The 21,672-nt window shown below is 30.7% G+C and overlaps 1 protein-coding gene across 3 annotated transcripts; it reads right to left on the reverse strand.

Moving 5' to 3' along the window:
- Positions 1–1,417: 1,417 nt before the first annotated feature.
- Positions 1,418–20,534, reverse strand: LOC130799180 (phenylalanine--tRNA ligase alpha subunit, cytoplasmic-like). Of its 3 annotated transcripts, none has more exons than XM_057662283.1 (20): positions 20,337–20,483; positions 19,976–20,163; positions 19,648–19,687; positions 17,666–17,730; positions 17,483–17,575; positions 13,067–13,123; positions 12,180–12,235; positions 11,958–12,050; positions 10,449–10,539; positions 9,208–9,245; positions 9,010–9,048; positions 7,086–7,162; positions 6,451–6,535; positions 6,053–6,149; positions 3,559–3,655; positions 3,093–3,164; positions 2,765–2,831; positions 2,463–2,588; positions 2,022–2,076; positions 1,418–1,898 (listed from the first exon to the last, which is right to left on the reverse strand). In XM_057662283.1, the coding sequence occupies exons 2-20, from the start codon at positions 20,120–20,122 to the stop codon at positions 1,845–1,847; spliced, it is 1,449 nt and encodes a 482-aa protein (XP_057518266.1). In that variant the 5' UTR covers positions 20,123–20,163; positions 20,337–20,483; the 3' UTR covers positions 1,418–1,844. The 3 variants fall into 3 exon arrangements, with proteins under 3 accessions (XP_057518266.1, XP_057518264.1, XP_057518265.1); XM_057662281.1 differs by having other exon boundaries at positions 19,624–19,687; XM_057662282.1 differs by lacking the exon at positions 19,648–19,687 and having other exon boundaries at positions 17,666–17,788; positions 20,337–20,534.
- Between the last annotated feature and the right edge of the window lie 1,138 nt (positions 20,535–21,672).

Genomic DNA, 21,672 nt, shown 5'->3' on the forward strand with positions numbered 1-21,672 from the left:
AACATTAATTCAGTTGATGAACTCTTCCTAGTTTCTTCAATGATTTGTAAATTCAATCAAAACTAAGTGGCTATAATTGATCGAGCATCAAATATTAGATTCTTACTTGATTAGCAATTCAATTAACCAAGTAAATAATAAGTATGCATCCAAGTAAATCAAATGGAAATTAAAATCAACATACATAACAAAAAGTAAATGAATAGCCAAAATATTTATAACTTATAATAATAAGGAAAATTTGCAAAGAAACACCCTTTAAAATTCCTTTTTTGTAAAGAAACACCTTTTATAATTTTTTTTTGTAAAAAAACACCTTTTAAAAGACTTTTTTTTAAAATAGACACCTTAATTCAATGTCCGGTGGCTTTTGTGTAATTTCCGACGTTGACTATGCCTGTTGACCTCCAAAAATTTAAAAAGATTAATTTTTTTTATATTTTTTTATATTTTTATTATTATTATTATATTTATTTTTTTTAAAATTTTTTTATTATTATAGTTGTTTTTTTTTAAATTTTATTTTTATTTTTATTTTTATTTTTATTATTATTATTATTTTTTTATTTTTATTATTATTATTGTTATTTTATATTTTTTTACTTTTTATTTTTATTATTATTATTAATTTTTTTTACATTTTTAAATTTTTTTTTATTTTTGTTTTTATGTTTATTTTTATTTTTATAATAATATTTTTTTTTTTTTTTTATTTTTATTATTATTTTAAAAAAATTTTAAAAAAAATTAATAATAATAATAATAATAATAATAATAATATTAATAATAATAATAATAATAATAATAATAATAATAATAATAATAAAATAAAAATAAAAAAATAATAATTTTTTAAAAAATTTTTAAAAAAATTTTTTTTATTATTTTTTTTTATTATTTTTTTATTGTTCCTTTTGTTTTTATTTTTATTTTATTTTTAATTTTTATTATTATTATTATTTTTTATTTTTGTTTTTATTATTATTATTATTATTTTTTTTTTTTATTTTTTTTTTACAAAAATTTTTTAAATAATAATAAAAATTAAAATTAAAAAAAAAATATTAATAATAAAAATAAAAAAATAATTAAAAAAACATTTTTTTAAAAATATTTTAAAAAAATTAATAATAATAATAATAATAATAACAATAATAATAATAATAAAAAGTAAAAAAAAATATAAAATAACAATAATAATAATAATAAAATAATAATAATAATAATAAAAATAAAAATAAAAATAAAATACAATAAAAATTAACTATAATAATAAAAAAAAATTTAAAAAAATAAATAATAATAATAATAATAATAATAATAATAATAATAATAATAATAATAAAACTAATAATAATAATAATAATAAAAATAAAAAAATATATAAAAAAAATTAATCTTTTTAAATTTTTGGAGGTCAACAGGCATAGTCAACGCCGGAAATTACACAAAAGCCACCGGAAATTGAATTAAGGTGTCTATTTTAAAAAAAAGTCTCTTAAAAGGTGTTTTTTTTACAAAAAAAAAATTATAAAAGGTATTTCTTTACAAAAAAGGGGTTTTAAAAGGGATTTCTTTGCGAATTTCCCTAATAATAATAATATATATTTGCAGTATTTGTTTTAAAAAATTATATATCTCTCCATACTGACAATATTGTGCATTGCTCGATAAAGACATTGGATATCCAAAACAACCATACAAAATCTCAAGGTCAAAGTTAGATTAGAGTTATAGTTACCCGAGGGCTATCTAATTCATGAATTGGACGACTGAAAGTATTGACTAAACCGACCTCCAAATGAAATTTTTAGAATTTGTATTTGGGGTCGAAAAAATAAGATCTATTGAAGCCCAAGTCTACAGATGGGATTCTTCTTCATCAGACCCAGATCAACCTAAATAACAAGGAAAAGTCATTTGTTAGCACAAAATGTTACTCACCGGATTCAAATCAGTTGCGGTGTCTTAAATCAAACCATGGCTTAGATAGTTAAGATTATCAGAATACATGTCAATACCTTATGCCCAAAGAGATCCCTTATGTTATCGATTCCATATAAGATCATTGTAGGCCTGCATAAACAGAAGCGACATATATAAGAAGTCCCACTATTTATATACATGTCTAATCATAATGCCTAGTGACTTCCGCCCTAAGCAGGGTTTAAGGTCGGATGTATACATACTTAACCTTGCATTGTAATAAGAAATAGGTTATTTGACTGTTTCCCATTAAACATGGATTGCAAACATACAACTTCAATTAAATATTAGTGAGCAATTTTATAGTCCTTACAATCCAAAGACCAACGAATTATTATAATTTCTAATTCCAATGAGAATGGACAATTAGTTTAACATATAGAAAGCAAAACTTGTTTGCCAAAAATTAGCAAGCAAACAAACACGATTGGGTTGGTGTTCAAACCAAGAAATATCATTTAGTCAATTGTTCTCACCTCTCGAGGGACAAACCCCATGCAACTACACAGACATCATCTGGAAGCCCCATGGGAAGCAACATTTCAGGTCTGAACATGCCAGAATTCCCAATCTCCACCCACTTTCCGAAGCCTTCATGGTAACTGCATACCAAATATCAATTATATCGACAAAGAAGAAAACAATTTATTCTTTGGTGGTTACTTAGTCTTGAGGTCCCTAAACGAAGATTAAGTGAGAACAAAAAGCATTCATAAAACAGTAGCATCGTGAACTAAATTGGCATGCATTAAGCCCCTGTTCTCATTCAATATCATACCTAAATATTTCCATACTAGGTTCAGTGTAAGGATTGTAAGCAGGCTTAAAACGAAGTTTTGTCATCCCTGCACAAAGCAAGCAAAAAATTCATTTTAGACACCAAACTATCATTTTAAAACAACATTTCAATTTTACAATAGAAAAGTTATCCAAAATGCACAAGAGTATGCTTAATAGCATCCTAACACAGGTTTGTTTATATTGTATGTTCTCGTCTAATCAAATTGTCCAAAATTCTGGCAGAAGTAACCTCTGTGAAACAAGTGCTGCATCATTCAGCCATTAGAGTCTAGACAATAAGTTCAAAGAAACCATGCAAATGATACCTAAGCGTGAGAAAAAATCATACAGCACGCCAATAAGATCACCTAGGGTGAGGCCTCGATCACATATAAGGCCTGAAAAGAGATAATACACAATTAGGTTAGTAATTGATAAAGAGAGAAGCTAATTACTATTGCTTCAAAAATATTATCAACGAGAGGTATCAAGTGCAAGTCTTTAAACAAGTGAACGATAAGTCAAGAGAGGCCCAAGAGCTACTTAAATTCAATATTTTCATTTCATCAAATAGGACAGAAAATTTTGCCAACTTCAACCAAAAAACTAAAAATATATACCAGTTTACAATGAGAAAATGAACTTGCAGAACATATTGGTCAAACGGAACTTTCTTGATCTTAAAAAGCATTTTCAAACACACTTAGCAGGTGGAACCCTGAGCCAAGTCAAGATATCAAGAGAAAGGTTCCAATCAACTAGGTGAAAACATTTCAATAACTGCATTGTTACCTTCTATCTGATGGAATTCAGCCAAATGTGTCCTGTCAACTGCTTCATTTCTGAAAACACGATCTATTGAAAAGTATTTCTTGGGAGTGAATGGTTTCTGCAAGCATCAGAAAATGAAGTACCATAAGAGATAATTAAATTTCACAAAATTATAGATGAAGGCTAAATAAATAAGCAGGAGATTTACAACAAAGTACATAGTGACGAAAAACATCAAATCTCCATTAATGTGTCAATTGTCAAGAACCAAATTACAGTCATTTCTCTATGCATTCCTAACCTAGAGTCCTCAACCATAGCAGTGGGAATAAGAATAAAATGCTTATACATGTACCATAGATTATCTACCCACCATAAATACATGAATGCACATAAAATCGCAAAAAAGAACAAAAAAACCTAGAAAAAAAAAAAGCATGCCTATTTTTTTCAGCATATGAAGTATGTAATGGTAAGCGCAGCGAGTGTTGTGTCAAATGAGCATGGGCAGGTTACTTATGCTAGGACGTCATCTAAAAAATGATGCGCCACACAGCCCGAGTGTAGTGTCAAATGAGTAGAGGTGTTTTGGGTCGGTTTGATATCGGGTTGTGTCCATATTGTTTTTTTACATAATTGTAAATCATTTTTAAAGTCGGGTCAAATCAGTTTCGATTACAATTTTTGAGCATCCTGTCTATTTTGAACACCTCTACAAATGAGCAAGGGCGCATAGCAAGTTAAGAATAACTAAAGATAAAATTACTACTCCTTATTCTTCCTAATAATCTCATTTACTTTTAAGATACTATTCACTTACCACTATTAATTTTTATTTTATTCTTAATATGTATCTATGTGTTAAAACATATTCAAGTGATAGATTGTTTCATTCATCTCAATGCAACTAATATCATTTTTTTATAATTTTTAATTATACACAATTAAAGATATTAACAGTTAAAATATTATCTCGACAAGTGTGAAAAAAATGAGATTACTAGGAAAAATATGAGGCATTATCAAAACTATTATTTTTGTACCAAAATAAATGTTATATAATCATCTAACCTACGCCACAAGGTCACAAGGGCATAGATTGTTAAGAGACATTAATTATCTTGCTTAATCAACTTATTTAAGATGATTTACAAACATATTCGTTTTCATTAAAGAATTTCAGAGTCAACAATTATTTTACTCCACCTTGTTGGACTCTTTTAAGCTTTGGTCAGTTCTTTGATGGACTTTTTTTTTTTTTTTTTTACTTTTTTAGGCTCAAATAATTCTAAATTCAATACAATAAATAATTTAAGGTATTCCATATTAATTTCATGAGAGAATTATAGTTTGAATATTGAATTTTTTCTTTGTCAAAACACTTCAAAGTTAATTATTAATTTGATTAATGACGAGCAAATTTTAGATGCAATTGAAAGGCTTAAAATATGGAAAGTGTAATGATAATAATTGTACTATATTATAGTTGTCCATTATTTTATTTTTTCTACACTTTTAAAAATTGGATTATTATTTTTTTATCATGAACGTCAATATATATATATATATATATATATATATATATATATGAGAACCAAACTTATATGAAAACCGTGAGAACCAATCTCTCCGATAAAATGTGTTACTTTTGCACAAAAAATGTGTTACTTTTGGACAAAAAAATGTTACTTTTGTTTTAAAAAAAATTTGATACTTTATAGCAAAAAGGTGTTACTTTCAGAAAAAAAATATAAATATAAAGTAATACGTTTTTTGCGAAAAGTAACACCTTTTATGTTAAAAGTAACACCTTATTGTGAGTTTTTTTCAGAATTTTTTTCTTAAAGTAACACTTTTTTGCCTATTTGTATCATCTTTTTTTTCAAAAAAAGTAATACTTTTTTTTCCCTAAAAGTAACCCCTTTTTAGTAAAAAAGTAATAATTTTTTGTCAGGCAGATTGCTTCTCACAGTTTTCATATAATGATGGTTCTCACTGGAACTTCTTCATATATATATATATATATATATATATATATATATATATATATATATGGTGTAACAACCATTATATAATATGGTACAAAATATACCAATGAGGCTAAGCCATGGAATAAAAATGAGGGCTATATGTTATATAACAGCCACTTTATAACGGTTTTAAACTTAACGAAAAACCTTGGTATATAGCCTGTGATTTAAACTAATCATGGAGTAACAACCATTTTATGGTGTTGTTCCAACATAATATCCATTATGATCTTTCTAAAAGTGTATTAAGCTCTAAAAAACTTATTATAAGCTTTAATTTTGAATATAAGTTCAAGAAAATTTTGATCTAATTACTAATATAAAATGAGTGTTTTCACGTTAAAAATTCACATAGCAATGTACGCAAACAGATTGTAACACCACGAAGTGCCACGTCCGCGACATCATGACCATAACTGCAATAGCGACGACTTCCGCGATTTTTTTTCATGGGCTAAGCCTAATTGTCACCTGAATAAATTTACCTGTGCAAGTTTATATAGCATTCTTGAAGAAACAGCAGTTGTATGTGTACGCAAAAGATTTTTGTTTGCTTCCTCCCGTTTCCAGTCATATCCATACCTACAAAGAGATATCCCATAAATAGACAATACAAATGAAGCACAACAACATAAAAGTAATGGCCCCAAAAATTTTTCATACTGTGCCAGGAAAAAGTTAATCATAAGTTTCCAGATATATAAGACTTGGCCTCTTTCAATGATTTAAGAATTTAATTTATGTCTTGAATAAAACATAGACAAACAGAAAATTAAAATTGGTGCCCCAGCCCCCAGGAGGTCAGGACACAAATATAATGCTAGTAGATCCAGCCCTGATTTAATCAGAAGAAAGGCAAATTTTACAAGATAATATTGCATACCCTCTGGATCCATAACCACCAGACTCGTGAACACACTTTACCCTCTCCACATAATCTTCAGGCAGCCAATTCGTGGTAGAAGGAGCTGCAGTGTAGCAAGGAAAATTGAGTGAGCGAGAAAAACAAAATTCTAAAAATTAAAACGGTGCAGCCTCATAAAAGTTAGCAACTATAACTACGCCAGGATAGAAGGTGTCATCCGCAAGTTTGAGAACATATCAATGGAAGAATGAAAAACCTCAAGATCATTAGAAGCAAACGGAAATTTCAGCAATAAATTCATAAATGCATAACTATTGTCCCCTCCCTCCAAGCATTTCTAATATCCGAACACTTCAATTACTTTAGACCACCATTATTAAACCACATACACTGTCTTGCATGACTGTCATATAAGATTAACTAGACATTACAAAAGAAGTTTTTATGGTGATATTACAACAGTAGAAACAATTACCACTAATGGAAATAGTAAGCAGGCTCAAAAAAGAACTGATGTAATTAGATTTCAAGACCTGTAACTATAATAATATTTCGAGTAAAGCAGACTAAATGATGAATAAATATAAAAAGAAATTGATACATCGATATCACAATAGAATGTATTAAAGGCAACATAATGGATGACAACAAACCTTGCAAAAAGAAAGTGTCGTGTGAATCACGAGCTGGGTGTTGTTGTGGCTGGAAGAGGGCGTCAAAGTTCCAAAAACTAAAAGTGCAAACTTAAAGGATTAAAACTTCATTTTATCATGCTAATATAAATTACAAGTTCAAGCAAAACATGAATATATTACTAATTTAGGCATAATTATGTCTCCCACTTTTTTAGGTGTAAAAGGTAGTAGTTCGCTTTACTTCAAAATAAAGCTTTATTGTGAGCAAACAAAGTGCAAGACATAATTTTTGAGACAGAGACTATGACTGAGAAAGTTTTAGCATTTAGAAAATGCAATTTGGGAAAACCCTGATGATTGACGGCCGATAAGGATCCGATAATGGGTCCAATAAATATTAGGAATATGAATGTTAAATTCTAAAATGAGAGATAACAGAAACCTCTCGATTAACTGGACAGATGGGTGTTTGATAGTGTGACTTGCAGCAAAAGCTTGCTGACAGCCTTTAAATTTTATAAATGATTAATCAAAAGTAACTAGGTTCTCACAATAACTCCCATGCCTCATTCTTCACCCCCTGTCCTTACTAATGCCAAAATAACAAAAAGTGAAGAATATGTTGCTGCCATAGCTGTTTACCACTCATCAAATATTCTAAAAGAAGTGTCAACCCTAATTGTTTACCCTGCCTTTGCGCCTAGATATAGTGTGCAATAGTGGCGGTTTTTGTGAGTTGTTTGCATTACCATACCCAACCTTTTCCACGATCATTTACCACTCCAACTGCTACTGTCCACATACTCTGTACTGGGCATTTCAAAAGTCCAAGCTGAAAAGTAGCAGATATCCACTCTTTTTCAAACACACAAATTATCATATTGACTGTAAATGAGGTAAGGGGGTGTTTGGCACATGGGATTTCAAGGAGGGAATGGGACTTTGGGGTAAAAAAAGTCTCAAGTCATTGTTTGTTTCAAGGGAATGGGACTAAAAATTGTGAAAGACCCTAAGAAAAATGTCTTGGGGGAGGGTTGCATTTGAGTTGAGACTTTCATTCTCATCAATTTCTTCCAAGTCCCTAACATGCCAAACAAGGAATGAGACTTTTTTCTCTCCAAAGTCTCATTTTAAATGTCTCATCTTAAAGTCCCACAAATCCCATTCCCTTGTGCCAAACACCCCCTAACGGTAAATCCAGCACTTAGATGATCTCCAACAAAGCACAATATTCCATGAGATACTCCCCTTATCCCTAAAAGATCCTCCCATCTATTTTGGCCTTTCGATTTGTCCCAAAACATTACCCTCCCGTTCCTGTTTTATTATGTCCAACAATCAACTATTAAAACTCATCAAGTTAGCACCGCAAGAGGTCTCAATTGCACAAAAAGAAATTTCACAAATAACTATCCTTCCCAAAGGCCTATATAATATATATTATATCATTCCATATTAAACGTACAAGACATTGGCTCCAAAAATAAGCCTTTATAAAAGATCATTGTTGCTTGGCTGGGATCATTAAAATAATCTTCCAATAGATGATATTTAACATACAGGATATACTTACTTCACATGTAAAGGTAAACAAAGGAACAACAAAGTCAACTTAAAACTATTTATTAAATGCTAGTCAACATTTGTGATTACTGCAAGTAAAGATATGCAGCTCGCTTCCCCACAAAGTATTTCCATAACCTTCATCTTCAGAGATAGGAGAGGGAAGCCATATGCCATGATGCTTGCATTTATATAGATAAAAACAGACTCTGAACTAATGGATTTATCAGTTTAAATATAAATATAGAGATGGGAGGTTTAAAGGCTTTCTTCATGTTCAGCAAGTCCAAGTTTTACTTGTTCAACATTACACAAACAATTGAAGGATATCAGCAAGTCCAGAACAGATAAACAAGTTACAAATGAAAGAACAAAATACCTGCTTTCAACAAAATTGTTTGTCGGCATTTCCTCAAAACTGCATCCCGACAAAGAGAATTTGAGAATACAATAAATTTTCAATGAAAATACAGTAGAAAACCAATCATGACAAAAAAAAAAAAAAAAAAAAAAAAAAAAAAAAAAAAAAAAACAGAATAATAAATAACACTGAAATAAGGAGAAGAAAAGATCATACCCCATCTGAAGGAAAATATTTTTTAATTGCTGCCGAACCTGAAACAATATATGATGACAGTAAGTGACTCAAATTTAAATTATTCAAAGATGTGTTCAACAAGATGATGATGAGTAGCACAAATTAAAATGAAATCTTACAGGAAAGTATTAAGCCAAGGAAATTTAAACTAAACAAAAGCACACGTCTAACTGACTAAAGCAGTATGCAATATTGCCTGTAAATCTGAAGAGTTGGCATTTCATATCACTGAAGAAATAGCTCATATACTACATTAGATACCCTGCATGGAAACGTTCATGCTTCTCTTACTAACTAACCATCTTATCTACTAATGAGAAATCTACTCTCCAATTCCTTTAATTTTGCTCCACCTGCAAACATGATGGTGCCTTTGCACTTGCTACTTCACCCAAATTTGAAATGATTTCACCATCCTCTCTATCTCTCTCCTCCCACTTGCCTTAAAGGCTGGCCTAACCCCATTTGCCTTGACCCTTAAAAAAATAACATTTACCAATCTACCAAAATCAAAGAGACAAAAAGGGTAACTAATGTCTAGCAAACCAATACCTTATCCAGAATGGAAGTAAATAAACAAAATATAGTCGAATTAAAACCAAATGTAGAGATGACAGTATGATAAAAGATCAAACAAAAATGATTGTATGTATATGTTCATCAAATTCATCATAAGAATGCCAACTTGCATTTTATATGTGAATTATGAAATGATATTTCCCAGGAGACCAAGTTCATTTCATACAGCAGGAAGAGGCATTCCCTATCCATCATATCACATATGTTAAAATATCCACATGTTATATCACCCGCTTACATTTATTGAATATTTTTCATAATTTTTACATAGGCTAATAATGTTAACGCCCAGAGAAGTGACAGCTGCTACTAATTAATTTTTAGACACTGTAAGCAAGCAGTAATATTAAACACATAATGACATAAAGTTAGGAACAAAACCAGTATTACAAAACTCCCATTAACAAAAATCCAGTATACAAATAAATGCACATTTGTCAAAAACATTGGAAGAATTTCCATGTTCAACATACAGCTGGAATGTTGGATCGATATTTTAATTCAACACATGCCTCAAAGTCATTTCGACAACGCAAGAAAACAATCCTCGCAATCAATAAACTAACTTAAGAAACAACCTCAATTGTTATTGTTATTGTTATTGACAAGAAACCTCAGGCAGATGGAATCAACAGCCTAACCTTGAGTAAGGGATGCAAATGACCACCTTCAGGCGGCAGACCTTTAGCATTGAAGTTGTATTCTTTGAGTTCCAATTTTTTCCATGCACCGCTGTAAATACCACACTAACATTAGCAATCAAAAGAACATGAAAAAACAATCTGCTGGAGCCCAAGTCCAAAAAAAATCACGTGATTTTGGCTCAAGGAAACAGAAGATATAGAGTATAAGGCATGCAGAATACTGGGATATACACCAAAATCTGGAGGAGATTCCAGGGTCAAATTTTAGGAGGGATCTCACTTCACTAAAATATGATACATACATCAATCAAACTCATTAAGATCTCACCATCTTTTAACATGGAACAAAAATGAGATCGTTCTGTTCAATAATGACCACTTTACAACGAATTTTGAGATTAGCATTCCGCAAAAGAACTTGAACATAATATGTTATTTAGAGTTATTAATAACTATTTCAAGCCAAATTCTAACCATAGAATAAAAACAAGGCCGCATCGCATCAGCCGCGTTGTAAAGGTTTTCAAAATAAACAAACCGAATTTTCCCGCGTTGCAAAGGTGTAAAAAACCGCATTTTGGGCCGCATCAAGGGATATCTTATGCTTTCAACGATATTTAGGCGATATGATAACCGCATCACTCTCATTACCGCATCAGCGTTCTATTACCGCGATCGCGACAGTTACCGCATTTTTACACTATGATTCTAACATATTAGCCATTATAATACTTTTAAAATATGTATTTAGTTCTAAAGTTATTATAAGCTTCAATTTAAAAATATGTTCTAGAAAACTTGAATTACTATGACAACAGATATTTTTCAAGTCAACAATTTACATTGCGATGTCTGCAAAATGAGTCTCGACGCCGCAAGTGTGTTTCGTTTGCGACATCATGACTGCTACTGCATTGCATCCGAAATTTTTTCTATGTCTTCTAGACATCGTCAATTCATTGGGGTCAGATCAAGCTCGTGCAGATAGATCAATACAAAAGGCAAATCCATTTCTGAAATTTCATAAATAAATCGTACAGGGAGACTTTTTAAAAGAAAAAAATAACCAGTCCATATATAACAGTTTTTAAGGCTATAAAGTAGATTTGGTGTTTTGGCATTTTGAATAGATAACAATAGGATAAACCAGAAAAAAGAATATTAAAAAAAAAACATTTACAACAAATACCACATTAACATTTTAGCATGAGTTTTATACGCAAAAAAAGCATCAGATAATTCCCACTTAATACTATCCTGTAATGGACCTTTGTTTAGAGGAAGAAAACCAGGTTCCATGCTCTATGTCTGGAATGTCACATATCCCTTTCTTCCTCCTCGACACATCGTTCAGACCGAAAAACACCCAAGAAACTTCAGATTGCTCCACGTTATGAAACAAACGCAATTCACCATCATTCCATAATTTCAAAACATCCATACACACTCCCCCACAGATAATACAGATGCAAAAAACAATTTGCAGATGCAATATGACTGAAATACCTTTGCAAGTGTTCACGAGTCAGATCAGTTGCTGCTTTCTTTCTTTTTGGAACATAGTTTGGACCCTTCCTAATTGAATACCCTTTCCATGTCCTAGAGAAAAATTAAACAGATTACAACGTTTATCATAGACAAATAGGAACAAAAATTACCCTAATGCTCTATTAAATGTTAGTTAAAAACAATGTTAAAGTATACCAAAGGCAAGAGAGTAGTCCTTACTGAGATAATATAAGTTTTCTTCGTTTAAGAGCGTCAATCTCCTCACGCCCAACAACCTACAAGCAAGAAAGTTACGAATTATAAACATCTTGAAGGCGTAACAAAAATTGAATTTAAGCCGCAAAAACAACAGGTTGAATCACCAAAGTCAAACACACAAAGGTAGCAGATTTAGCACCAAACATTTTATTAATTATTAATCACAACAAAACCACCTACGATAATATAAACCATGGGTGAGGTCCACCATAATTAGACATGTCAAATAATGAGAAGTTGTAAACCTTAGTCCTTAACCCCAATGCCCCAACTAGTAAAGAGATTGTCCTAAAAAGAAATTCAATTAAAGAAACTAAGGAAAATATAGATCATGTACATGTAGATGCTACGGTAAAAAAACATCTCAAAGCATATAACAAGGATCCAAACTCAAACGATTTAAGCAAATTAGGAATTTAGAATAGATGTCCATGCAAATTGATAATCATGTTCAAAATTAAGGAAGTATCCCTTCTATAACACAACAACATTGCATTACCCTCTTATGTGGGGTTGGGGTTGGGGTTGGGGTTGGGATTGGGGTCGGGGTTGGGGTTAGGGGGGTTGGGATTAGGTTTGGGGTTGAAGTTGGGGTTGGGGTCAAGTAAGGGTTAGAGTTAGGGGAAAGATGTATGCAATCTTACCCTTCTAATAACAAAGACTACTTCCAATTGGCTAATGATTTATCTGCAACTTCACTTAAATAAGAAACACCACCATACCAGAACTAAAATATACAACTATAACCATTCAATTATCTACAGACTTGAAGATGCTTCTGAAACTATGCCTAAGAACACATCACATATACCATTTCAGCAGTTGATTACGTGAAGAAGCCACCTCACCTCCCCAGCTTGTATATGTACAAGACACTCCTTGACCTTGTCATCAACATGTTGAACCTACAATAGAATAAAAAAATAAGTTTTTCAAACAGCCTACACAAGCAAACAAAATATGCATATATATAAATATAAAACAACCTAAACAAGCACAATATGCATATATACAAATAAGTTTATTAAACAACCTCACCTCTTTCTAAAATCAACAATTCTTATTAAGCATTAGTTTTCAGATGAGCGGTGAGCACCTTCGGTTGCTAGGAAGCAAATAATTATTTTTTCTTAGGTCATCACTTTCAATAATTTCTAATACTAAAAATATCTTTTACATAAATTGCACACTTTAACATTTGAAATGTGTCAAAGAACAAACTTTCAAGGGTTAAGAACACATCTGATTATGGAGAAGAAACCATATGTTCGCGCTTATTGCCTACTAACTATTATAATGGTGATAGATCAAGTTACTAACAATTAATTTGCATATACAAAAGAGTGTAAGAAAAGAGATAAGAGATTAGACAACATCTTTACCTTCTCTTGCAAATACACTACAATACTACATCCCTAATGTCACTATATACCCATATCTTAACTGACAAATTCTTACTAAATTCTAGAATCCAAAGTAACCAAAAGGTCATGGACATTCTTTAGTGTAGCCACTCTTTAATTTTGCAGGTCAAAAAATTTTTCCTTACTCAAAAAATTCTTTCAACTTGTTCAAACTCTACTCATTCAAACTAATGATTTCAAGTAAATCAAGCAACAAAATTAATAAGACTAACAATTTCAATTCAAAACAAGTAGTTGCAATTTTTAAAATTTTATTTACAAAACACAGTTCCAATGCCATTGCGGAAAACGCATGGGTGGTGTGTTTCCTCGGTTGTGGAAATGTGTTAATAATGCAGTTATGGTTTTTTATCGTCTATTGTTCATTATTATCATAATGTTATTATTATTATTATTTATATTTATTTTTTTGAAATACTATTGATATTTATCATTATTATCATTATTGATTTTACTATTGTCATTATTCACATTATTGTTATCATGAAAAATCAAATGGTATCAACCTATGTTACTTGGACCCTCCATATTCGCCGGCTCACCAATGTCCAGTAAAGCCGGTACGGATAACGATGTCGGACACGCGTCCGGTACGCTGGATTGCACATGGGTACGGCTCACTTCATGTTGTCATTCTTCGCGATAGAAGCTTCAATCTTCTGTTTTAGAGATGACTTTTTCTTTTGTTTTAGAAATAAAGAAGGAAGGGGTTAAAGGAAGAAAGACATTGAAGCATGTCTAAATTTAAAGCTTGAATGATTATAGAAAAAATAGAAGATGAAAGATTGAAAGTAAGGAAAACACATTCTTGATGAAGATGAAAAGGCACCGAAGAATAAGAGAGAATTGAGAAGTGTTAGACCATGAACATCCAAGAGTATTCACCTTCCTCTTACCAATCTTTTTCCTCATCTTAACTATCCTCTTGGATGTGAAGAGGAAACAACAATCCTCTTGGCCAAGAGGATTGGTCATGATCCTCTCCATGAGAGCATGAACAATGAACAGAACAAATATATCCTCTTCACAATTCTATCTTTTTTTCTCCATTTGACACGTCATTTTCTCTTTCCTCCACATCATTTTTCACTATTTACATCCTCTTCCTCATTCTATTCCTTTAATTTGTCCAATATTCAAGGTATACTCTTTCATCCTCTTTTCACTTTCTCTCTCCTACTCACATATACCCCACCACACATTCTTTTTCCTATCCAAATTTAATAATTGTAATTTGTGTAATTATTGAATCATAAATATTATTTACTCAATTGTTGTATAATTAATTAATTAATTAGCGGATTATTAGTCTTGCAACCCACAAAAAAATATTCATAATTTCATATTTTATAACTTAAAGAAACAAAGTACATACATTAATCAAATGTTCGGAAAACATTGAATTTTTAAAAAAAATGAGTTTAGATGGGTTTGGGTTATTTTAAAAGCTTGAGATTAATTAGATCAAAAGGGGGTGTATTTGAGTTATTTTGAGGGTTTGGGTAGTATGGAAAGTTTAAATTTCTTCCATAATTTGGATTATTTGGATCCATAATTAAGGATATGATAATGTGAATGAAATTATCAACAAGAAAATGAGTTTAGATGGGTAGTATAGAAGAGAGAGAAAAGACCGAAAAATTAAAGTGTGTGAAATATAGGCAAATTTAGGTTCATTTTATAGAGAAAAAAAATAAAGTCGTTGGTGAAATTATTTTGAAATTTTGCTTTACCGTTTTTTTTATGACCGTTGTAAATAATACCGTTGCAAAAAAATCAAACTTAAATTCAACTAATCAAATTGTGCCAAGTGTACCAATCCTCTTGGCCCAAATACTTTTTTTCTTTTTTAAACAATGAAGGCATTCCTACGTTGGGAGGGAAAAAAAGGAGGAAAAAAAAAAGAAAAAAAGTATTTGGGCCAAGAGGATTGGTACACTTGGCACAATTTGATTAGTTGAATTTAAGTTTGATTTATTTACAACGGTATTATTTACAATGGTCATAAAAAAAATGGTAAAGCAAAATTTCAAAATAATTTCACCGACTTTATTTTTTTTTCTCTATAAAATGAACCTAAATTTGCCTATATTTCACACTTTAATTTTTTGGTCTTTTCTCTCTCTTCTATACTACCCATCTAAACTCATTTTCTTGTTGATAATTTCATTCACATTATCATATCCTTAATTATGGATCCAAATAATCCATATTATGGAAGAAATTTCAACTTTCCATACTACCCAAACCCTCAAAATAACTCAAATACACCCCCTTTTGATCTAATTAATCTCAAGCTTTTAAAATAACCCAAAATAACCCAAACCCATCTAAACTCATTTTTTTTAAAAATTCTATGTTTTTCGAACATTTAATTAATGTATGTACTTTGTTTCTTTAAGTTATAAAATATGAAATTATGAATATTTTTTTGTGGGTTGCAAGACTAATAATCCACTAATTAATTAATTATACAACAATTGAGTAAATAATATTTATCATTCAATAATTACACAAATTACAATTATTAAATTTGGATAGGAAAAAGAATGTGTGGTGAAGTATACGTGAGTAGGAGAGAGAAAGTGAAAAGAGGATGAAAGAGTATACCTTAGATATTGGACAAATTAAAGGAATAGAATGAGGAAGAGGATGTAAATAGTGAAAAATGATGTGGAGGAAAGAGAAAATGACGTGTCAAATGGAAAAAAAAGATAGAATTGTGAAGAGGATATATTTGTCCTCTTCATTGTTCATGCTCTTAGGAAGATGATGGGGTAATTTAAAATGTAGACAGTTGTACTACATTGAAGAACGTAGTAATTATTTTACTTTTTTTACTTTTCTTACTTTTTTACTTTTCCTATTTTACAAGCTTCCTAGACAAGTTATGACAAATAATGTTATACTTATTTTGCTTTTTTTACTTTTCTTAGTTTTTTGTTTTACTTTTTTTTACTTTTTTAATATAATTTTTTAATAGATTACTATTACTCCCTCCGTTCTTTTTTGATCTTCCACTTTGGGTTTTTCACACATATTAAGGAAGATAGAATCTTTGGGTTGTAGTGGGTATCATTTTAATTAAATAGTAGTGTGAAGTAATGATTGTATTAGAAGTATGAGGTTGTAGTGGATATTATTTTAATTAAATAATAGTGTGAAGTAATGATTGTATTGGAAGTATGAAAGAGAAAATAATTATAAATAAAAGAAAAGGGGGTTTTAAGGGGTAAAAGTGGGATAAAATCTTTCTAAAAATAAAAAGTATTCTAAAGTGGAAGAACTTTTGAAACTACCCGTTATAGTAATGTGGAAGATCAAAAAAGAACGGAGGGAGTATTTTTAAATGAATGAAGTACTATTAGTGTCTAGTACTAATAATAATAATAATTTCTATGTCCCATTTTGTTTGTCCACTACTATTAATTGTATATTTAAGTATAATTATGTCGTATCCCCGTACTCCTATCCAATATTAGCACAGCGTCCATGTATCCTAGAATTCCAAAATTGTCATACCAGATCCTAAGATCCACATCCGTATCCGATACTCATACCCGAGTCTATGTAACATAGGTATCAACAAGTCGACCAAGGTACATATGTGACTCGAAAAGACCCGAGCCGATCCATAATTGCCACCTTTACTCTCAACGCCTCTCCCCTATCCATAAGAAAACGAAAAAAAAAAAAGTGAAGGCAGAAAAATTAAACGAAAAGAAACAAACATATACACACAAGAAAAACATCTCAATCTAGAACTTCAATACTATGGTACAATAAAGTCATAGCACAATAATGCACTGTAGAGTAAATAACTTTAAGTTATTTTTTTACCTTTCTGGAAATCAATTGCTTTACTCTTTCCACCCACTTATTTTTCATAGCCTGAGCAAAGCCAACCTTGAAGATAGTCGGATCCACCCTTTTCTGCAACGGCATGAAAGTCATTATAAAACTGCACTGACAAAGACTACCAAAACCAAAGGTACCAAAATACTGCAAACAATAGCCACCAACTTGAAGTTCATCTGGCGAGATACCCTCAGCTGGTATAACAGAATATAATTGAACTTCAGGAGACCCTGCAGTAGCATAAAGTTTTCCTTCATCAGTGAGAACCCATTTTTCCCTCTTAATATCCTGCAAAATTGACAACCATACGGGTACATACAATAAATACAAAAAAAAATTCTTAATACATTTCTTTATTTCATTAAGTGAATCAAAAGATGCAACCAACACTCTACCTCACTCACATTATTATAGAAAAGAACCATACACGAAAAATTGGAGTTTTAAAACTCATAAGTATACTGTGATCAAATAAAGCAAGCGTATACATTGTGTTTCTATCATCAGCAGCAACATAGTACAACATTTTAAAGTAGAAGTTTCACACTTCAAACACCTCAAAATCCAGCAAATAATAGATTATTTTCCTCTCTGTATTAAAAATATTCATTCGAGAGTGGACACAGCTTTGATCCCTCCAAATGAAAATAAAAGATTATGTTACGAATCAGTATTAGGCAGGCTCTATATGAATGTATATTTAGAATTGTAGAGAAATTTTTGTGATAGGGTAATTTGTATCAATGTAGCTGAATGATGTAAAAGGATGAACGTGTGTTGAATGTAAACATGTATATTGATTGTAATTTGTAACCTAAAAAGATTGTGATACAATTTGATAGTTATACAAACATTCGAGCGGCTTGTGGGTTGTGGCTCTCCAAGAAATGAATCAAGAACTCATTCAAAATCTTCAACATATGACTAAAGGTCTTTCTCCTACCCTCCTCTTTATTTTGTTCTCCTCTAAATCTTTTTCTTCCAACTACCTAATTACTACTTACTATTTACAAGGTAATGAAGAAAATGTGAGGATGGAGAAAACTTAGCCAAGTATAAGGAAATCAAACGAAAGTAGTTGTTTGCGAAGCGAAATGGAAGGCTTTTAAAGAGGCGTTTGACAAACTAGATTATAAAGAATGAGAAAAAGATGCACATAGGATGGCAAAGCAAAGGCAAGCAAAGCCTAATGACATTAGTGTAATAAAGTGTATTAAGGATAAAAATAAGAATATTATAGTTTAGACGAGAACATTAAGGATTGATGGAGAAAGAATTTTGATGAGCTTAATCGAGAACAAGGAAAAGTTGTAGGAAACACAACAATCACTCCCTTAGATGAAAATAGAGAAAACAAGCAAAGAATACAATGGATAAAAGGTCGTTGAACAAGCCCAAAAAATCAAATGGGGCTCTTATCACTGATCTTTACAACTTGAGTCCAAATACCCTATATTTTCCACAGCTTTGCCAATATTTTGTTTTTCTAGGCCCTAACGAAACCAACGAATAGTGGACAAACCATCAAGTATGTTTTTCCCTTTCAATGTCTTTTCGGTTTCTTTATCTTTTAATACTCAAAAAGTCAAATAAGTCCATTTCAGTTGTAAGTTATAACTTTTGCCCATTACATCCACTCTTACATCTTCACTAAATAATAAATCCTAACATGTTAAGTTCTGTCTAATACTAATGTGTACACTTCGGTTCTATATATTTTAAACATCTTTATCACAGGTTGGAGAAACCATGCAGAGGAGTAGATTTTTACTTAATAATACTTGTATTTAATAAGTACACTTCAAAATATTTTAATCAGTTATAATAAGTTAACGAATCCAGTTGGCGGTTTTTTCACTTGATAATAAGTGTATCTAATAAATACAATTCAGGAAAAAAAAAATTCAGATTTATTAAGTTTTAGAAAACAGATATCCAGTCTCAAAAACTACCACAATGTCAAACCAAAAAAGTTTTAGAAAACATGTCCCAAACAGATTTTTTACTTAATAATACTTATATCTAACAAGTTCAGTACAAAAAGGGGATTGTTTTCAGTTCTATTAAGTTCATTTCAATGAGAATCGAAGGTTAGCCTAATGGTTGAGGACTTTCTTTTCAACCTTGAAAAAGGGTATGATTCTCACCGCAATTTCCTTTCTCCCCTAGTTTGAAAATTTCTTTAGCCTACATCCAAATAAAAAAAGTCATTACATTTCAATTTTGATAAGTAGGGGACAAGTTCAACCGTGCTTTTTTGAATTCTAAGTACCTTCCTCAATTGATGTTTGTTATGAATGAAGGAATTCAAATAAACTCCCTAGAAAAATGAAACTACTTACAGCATCAAAACTGTCAATTATATATCATAAAATTCTGCATTCAGCTTCGAAAAAAATAGCTAAATCAATGAAAATCACTCGAAATAAGTTTATCAAGTAACCATTTAGTTCAACAAAAGATGAAGAAAAAAACCTGAGCAATAACAAGTCCATATCCATTGAGACTTTTGGTAACATTGATTATTTCGTCATGATCGATTCCAAATTCCACGGCAAAACATCCAGAATCCAGAATTCCCTCATTCTTCTCCAAATATCCTAAGATAGCGTCTTCCGCCATTGATTCCAACAGCAACCGCTACTATTCAGTTTCAAAATAACCTAGAAATCGAAATAAAATAAAATCAATGCAAATTCAGATTCGTTGCTTTTAGATAAGAATATAAGAAAATTCATCTGAAGAAAATAAATGAAATCAAAACAAATTACCAGCATTGATTAATTAATCTTAAAGTACACTATAGGAAGAACATCCAAAAAGAAGAGTAGCTAACCTGGCGGCGGCGCAGAGGAGGTTGTTCAAAAAGGCTCTTTGGTTTCTTTCCTTCACATCAGTCGCCCACGGTCCACGAAATGCCCAATAAACCCAAGTTTCAAATATGGAGCCACTTCAATTTTAATTGTGTTATGTATTATACTTAATTAAAAGGATATGTATATGATAACAACGTTTAGATGGAAGTCTCATTAATCTTAAATCTATTTAAAATAGGTAAAATTATCAGAAATAATATAATCTTTTGTTTATATTCCTACAGTAATATCAACTTTTGATTAACCGTAAATAATACTAATTTAAAGGGGTGTTTTTCTAGAAAATCCATAATATGTTAAAAATCAAACCATAGGTAATTATAAGACAAAAAAATTTGATAAATTAGTTAATAAACTAAAGTTAGTTTTATTTCAGCAAAATACCCCTAAGTTGGTATTATTTATGGTTAATCAATCGTTGGTATTATTGTAGGAAAATTAACAAAAAATTATATTATTCACGATAATTTTTCCTTTAAAATATTATGTTAATTAATATTCTTTTATAATACGTTATCAGCACGAATTTGCTTTAAAACTCAAAAGGTAGAAACTCTTTTTTTCCATTCATATCATATTAAACAATGTTACTTTATCAAATATTTATTTAAAGTTGTACACAATAACCTACCATGTAACTTTTATAATAGAATTTAGCAAGTCACGTCACCTTCATGGAGGGGCAAGGACTATGTAAAGAGTTGCCTAACTAGACGGGTCATGTCATATAAATTAAAAGACCATAACCACCATTTAGAGTGGATTTGGAATAAGAATAAAAAATTATGAATTTTCAGATTTTTTACACTTTTTTCATATAGTTGTAAACTAGCCCCACAAATCGACACGGGTCTTTTCATCGCACTTTAGAATCACGTGTGAACATCTGAGACACTTCTCAAGAGGTTAGTCATCCTAAGATTGCTCTCCACCAAGCACGCTTAAATGTGAAGTTTTTAGCAAATAGGCTCCCTTGAAAAGAAAATGCACCTTATTGACATGGTTAGACGAGTAGTGTAACAATCCTTTTTAAAGCTTAACTCGATATATCACACTCACTCCCACATAAGAATGCGACGTTCTCGTTACACCTTGGTTTTTGAATCTTTTTCTTTGTTAGGTGCATTGAATACACAATTAGTCACAGTCGTTTGAATTAGTCACAGTCGTTTGAGAAAACTTTTTAGGAGGTCACTCATTCTAAGATTGCTCCTCGCCAACAAGCATGTATAACTTTGGAGTTCTTAACAAATGGGCTTCCTTGAAAAGAATATGTACATTGTTGATATGAATAGT

This window comes from Amaranthus tricolor, chromosome 14, assembly GCF_026212465.1.
Source record: "Amaranthus tricolor cultivar Red isolate AtriRed21 chromosome 14, ASM2621246v1, whole genome shotgun sequence".
Classification (NCBI taxonomy): Eukaryota; Viridiplantae; Streptophyta; class Magnoliopsida; order Caryophyllales; family Amaranthaceae; genus Amaranthus; species Amaranthus tricolor.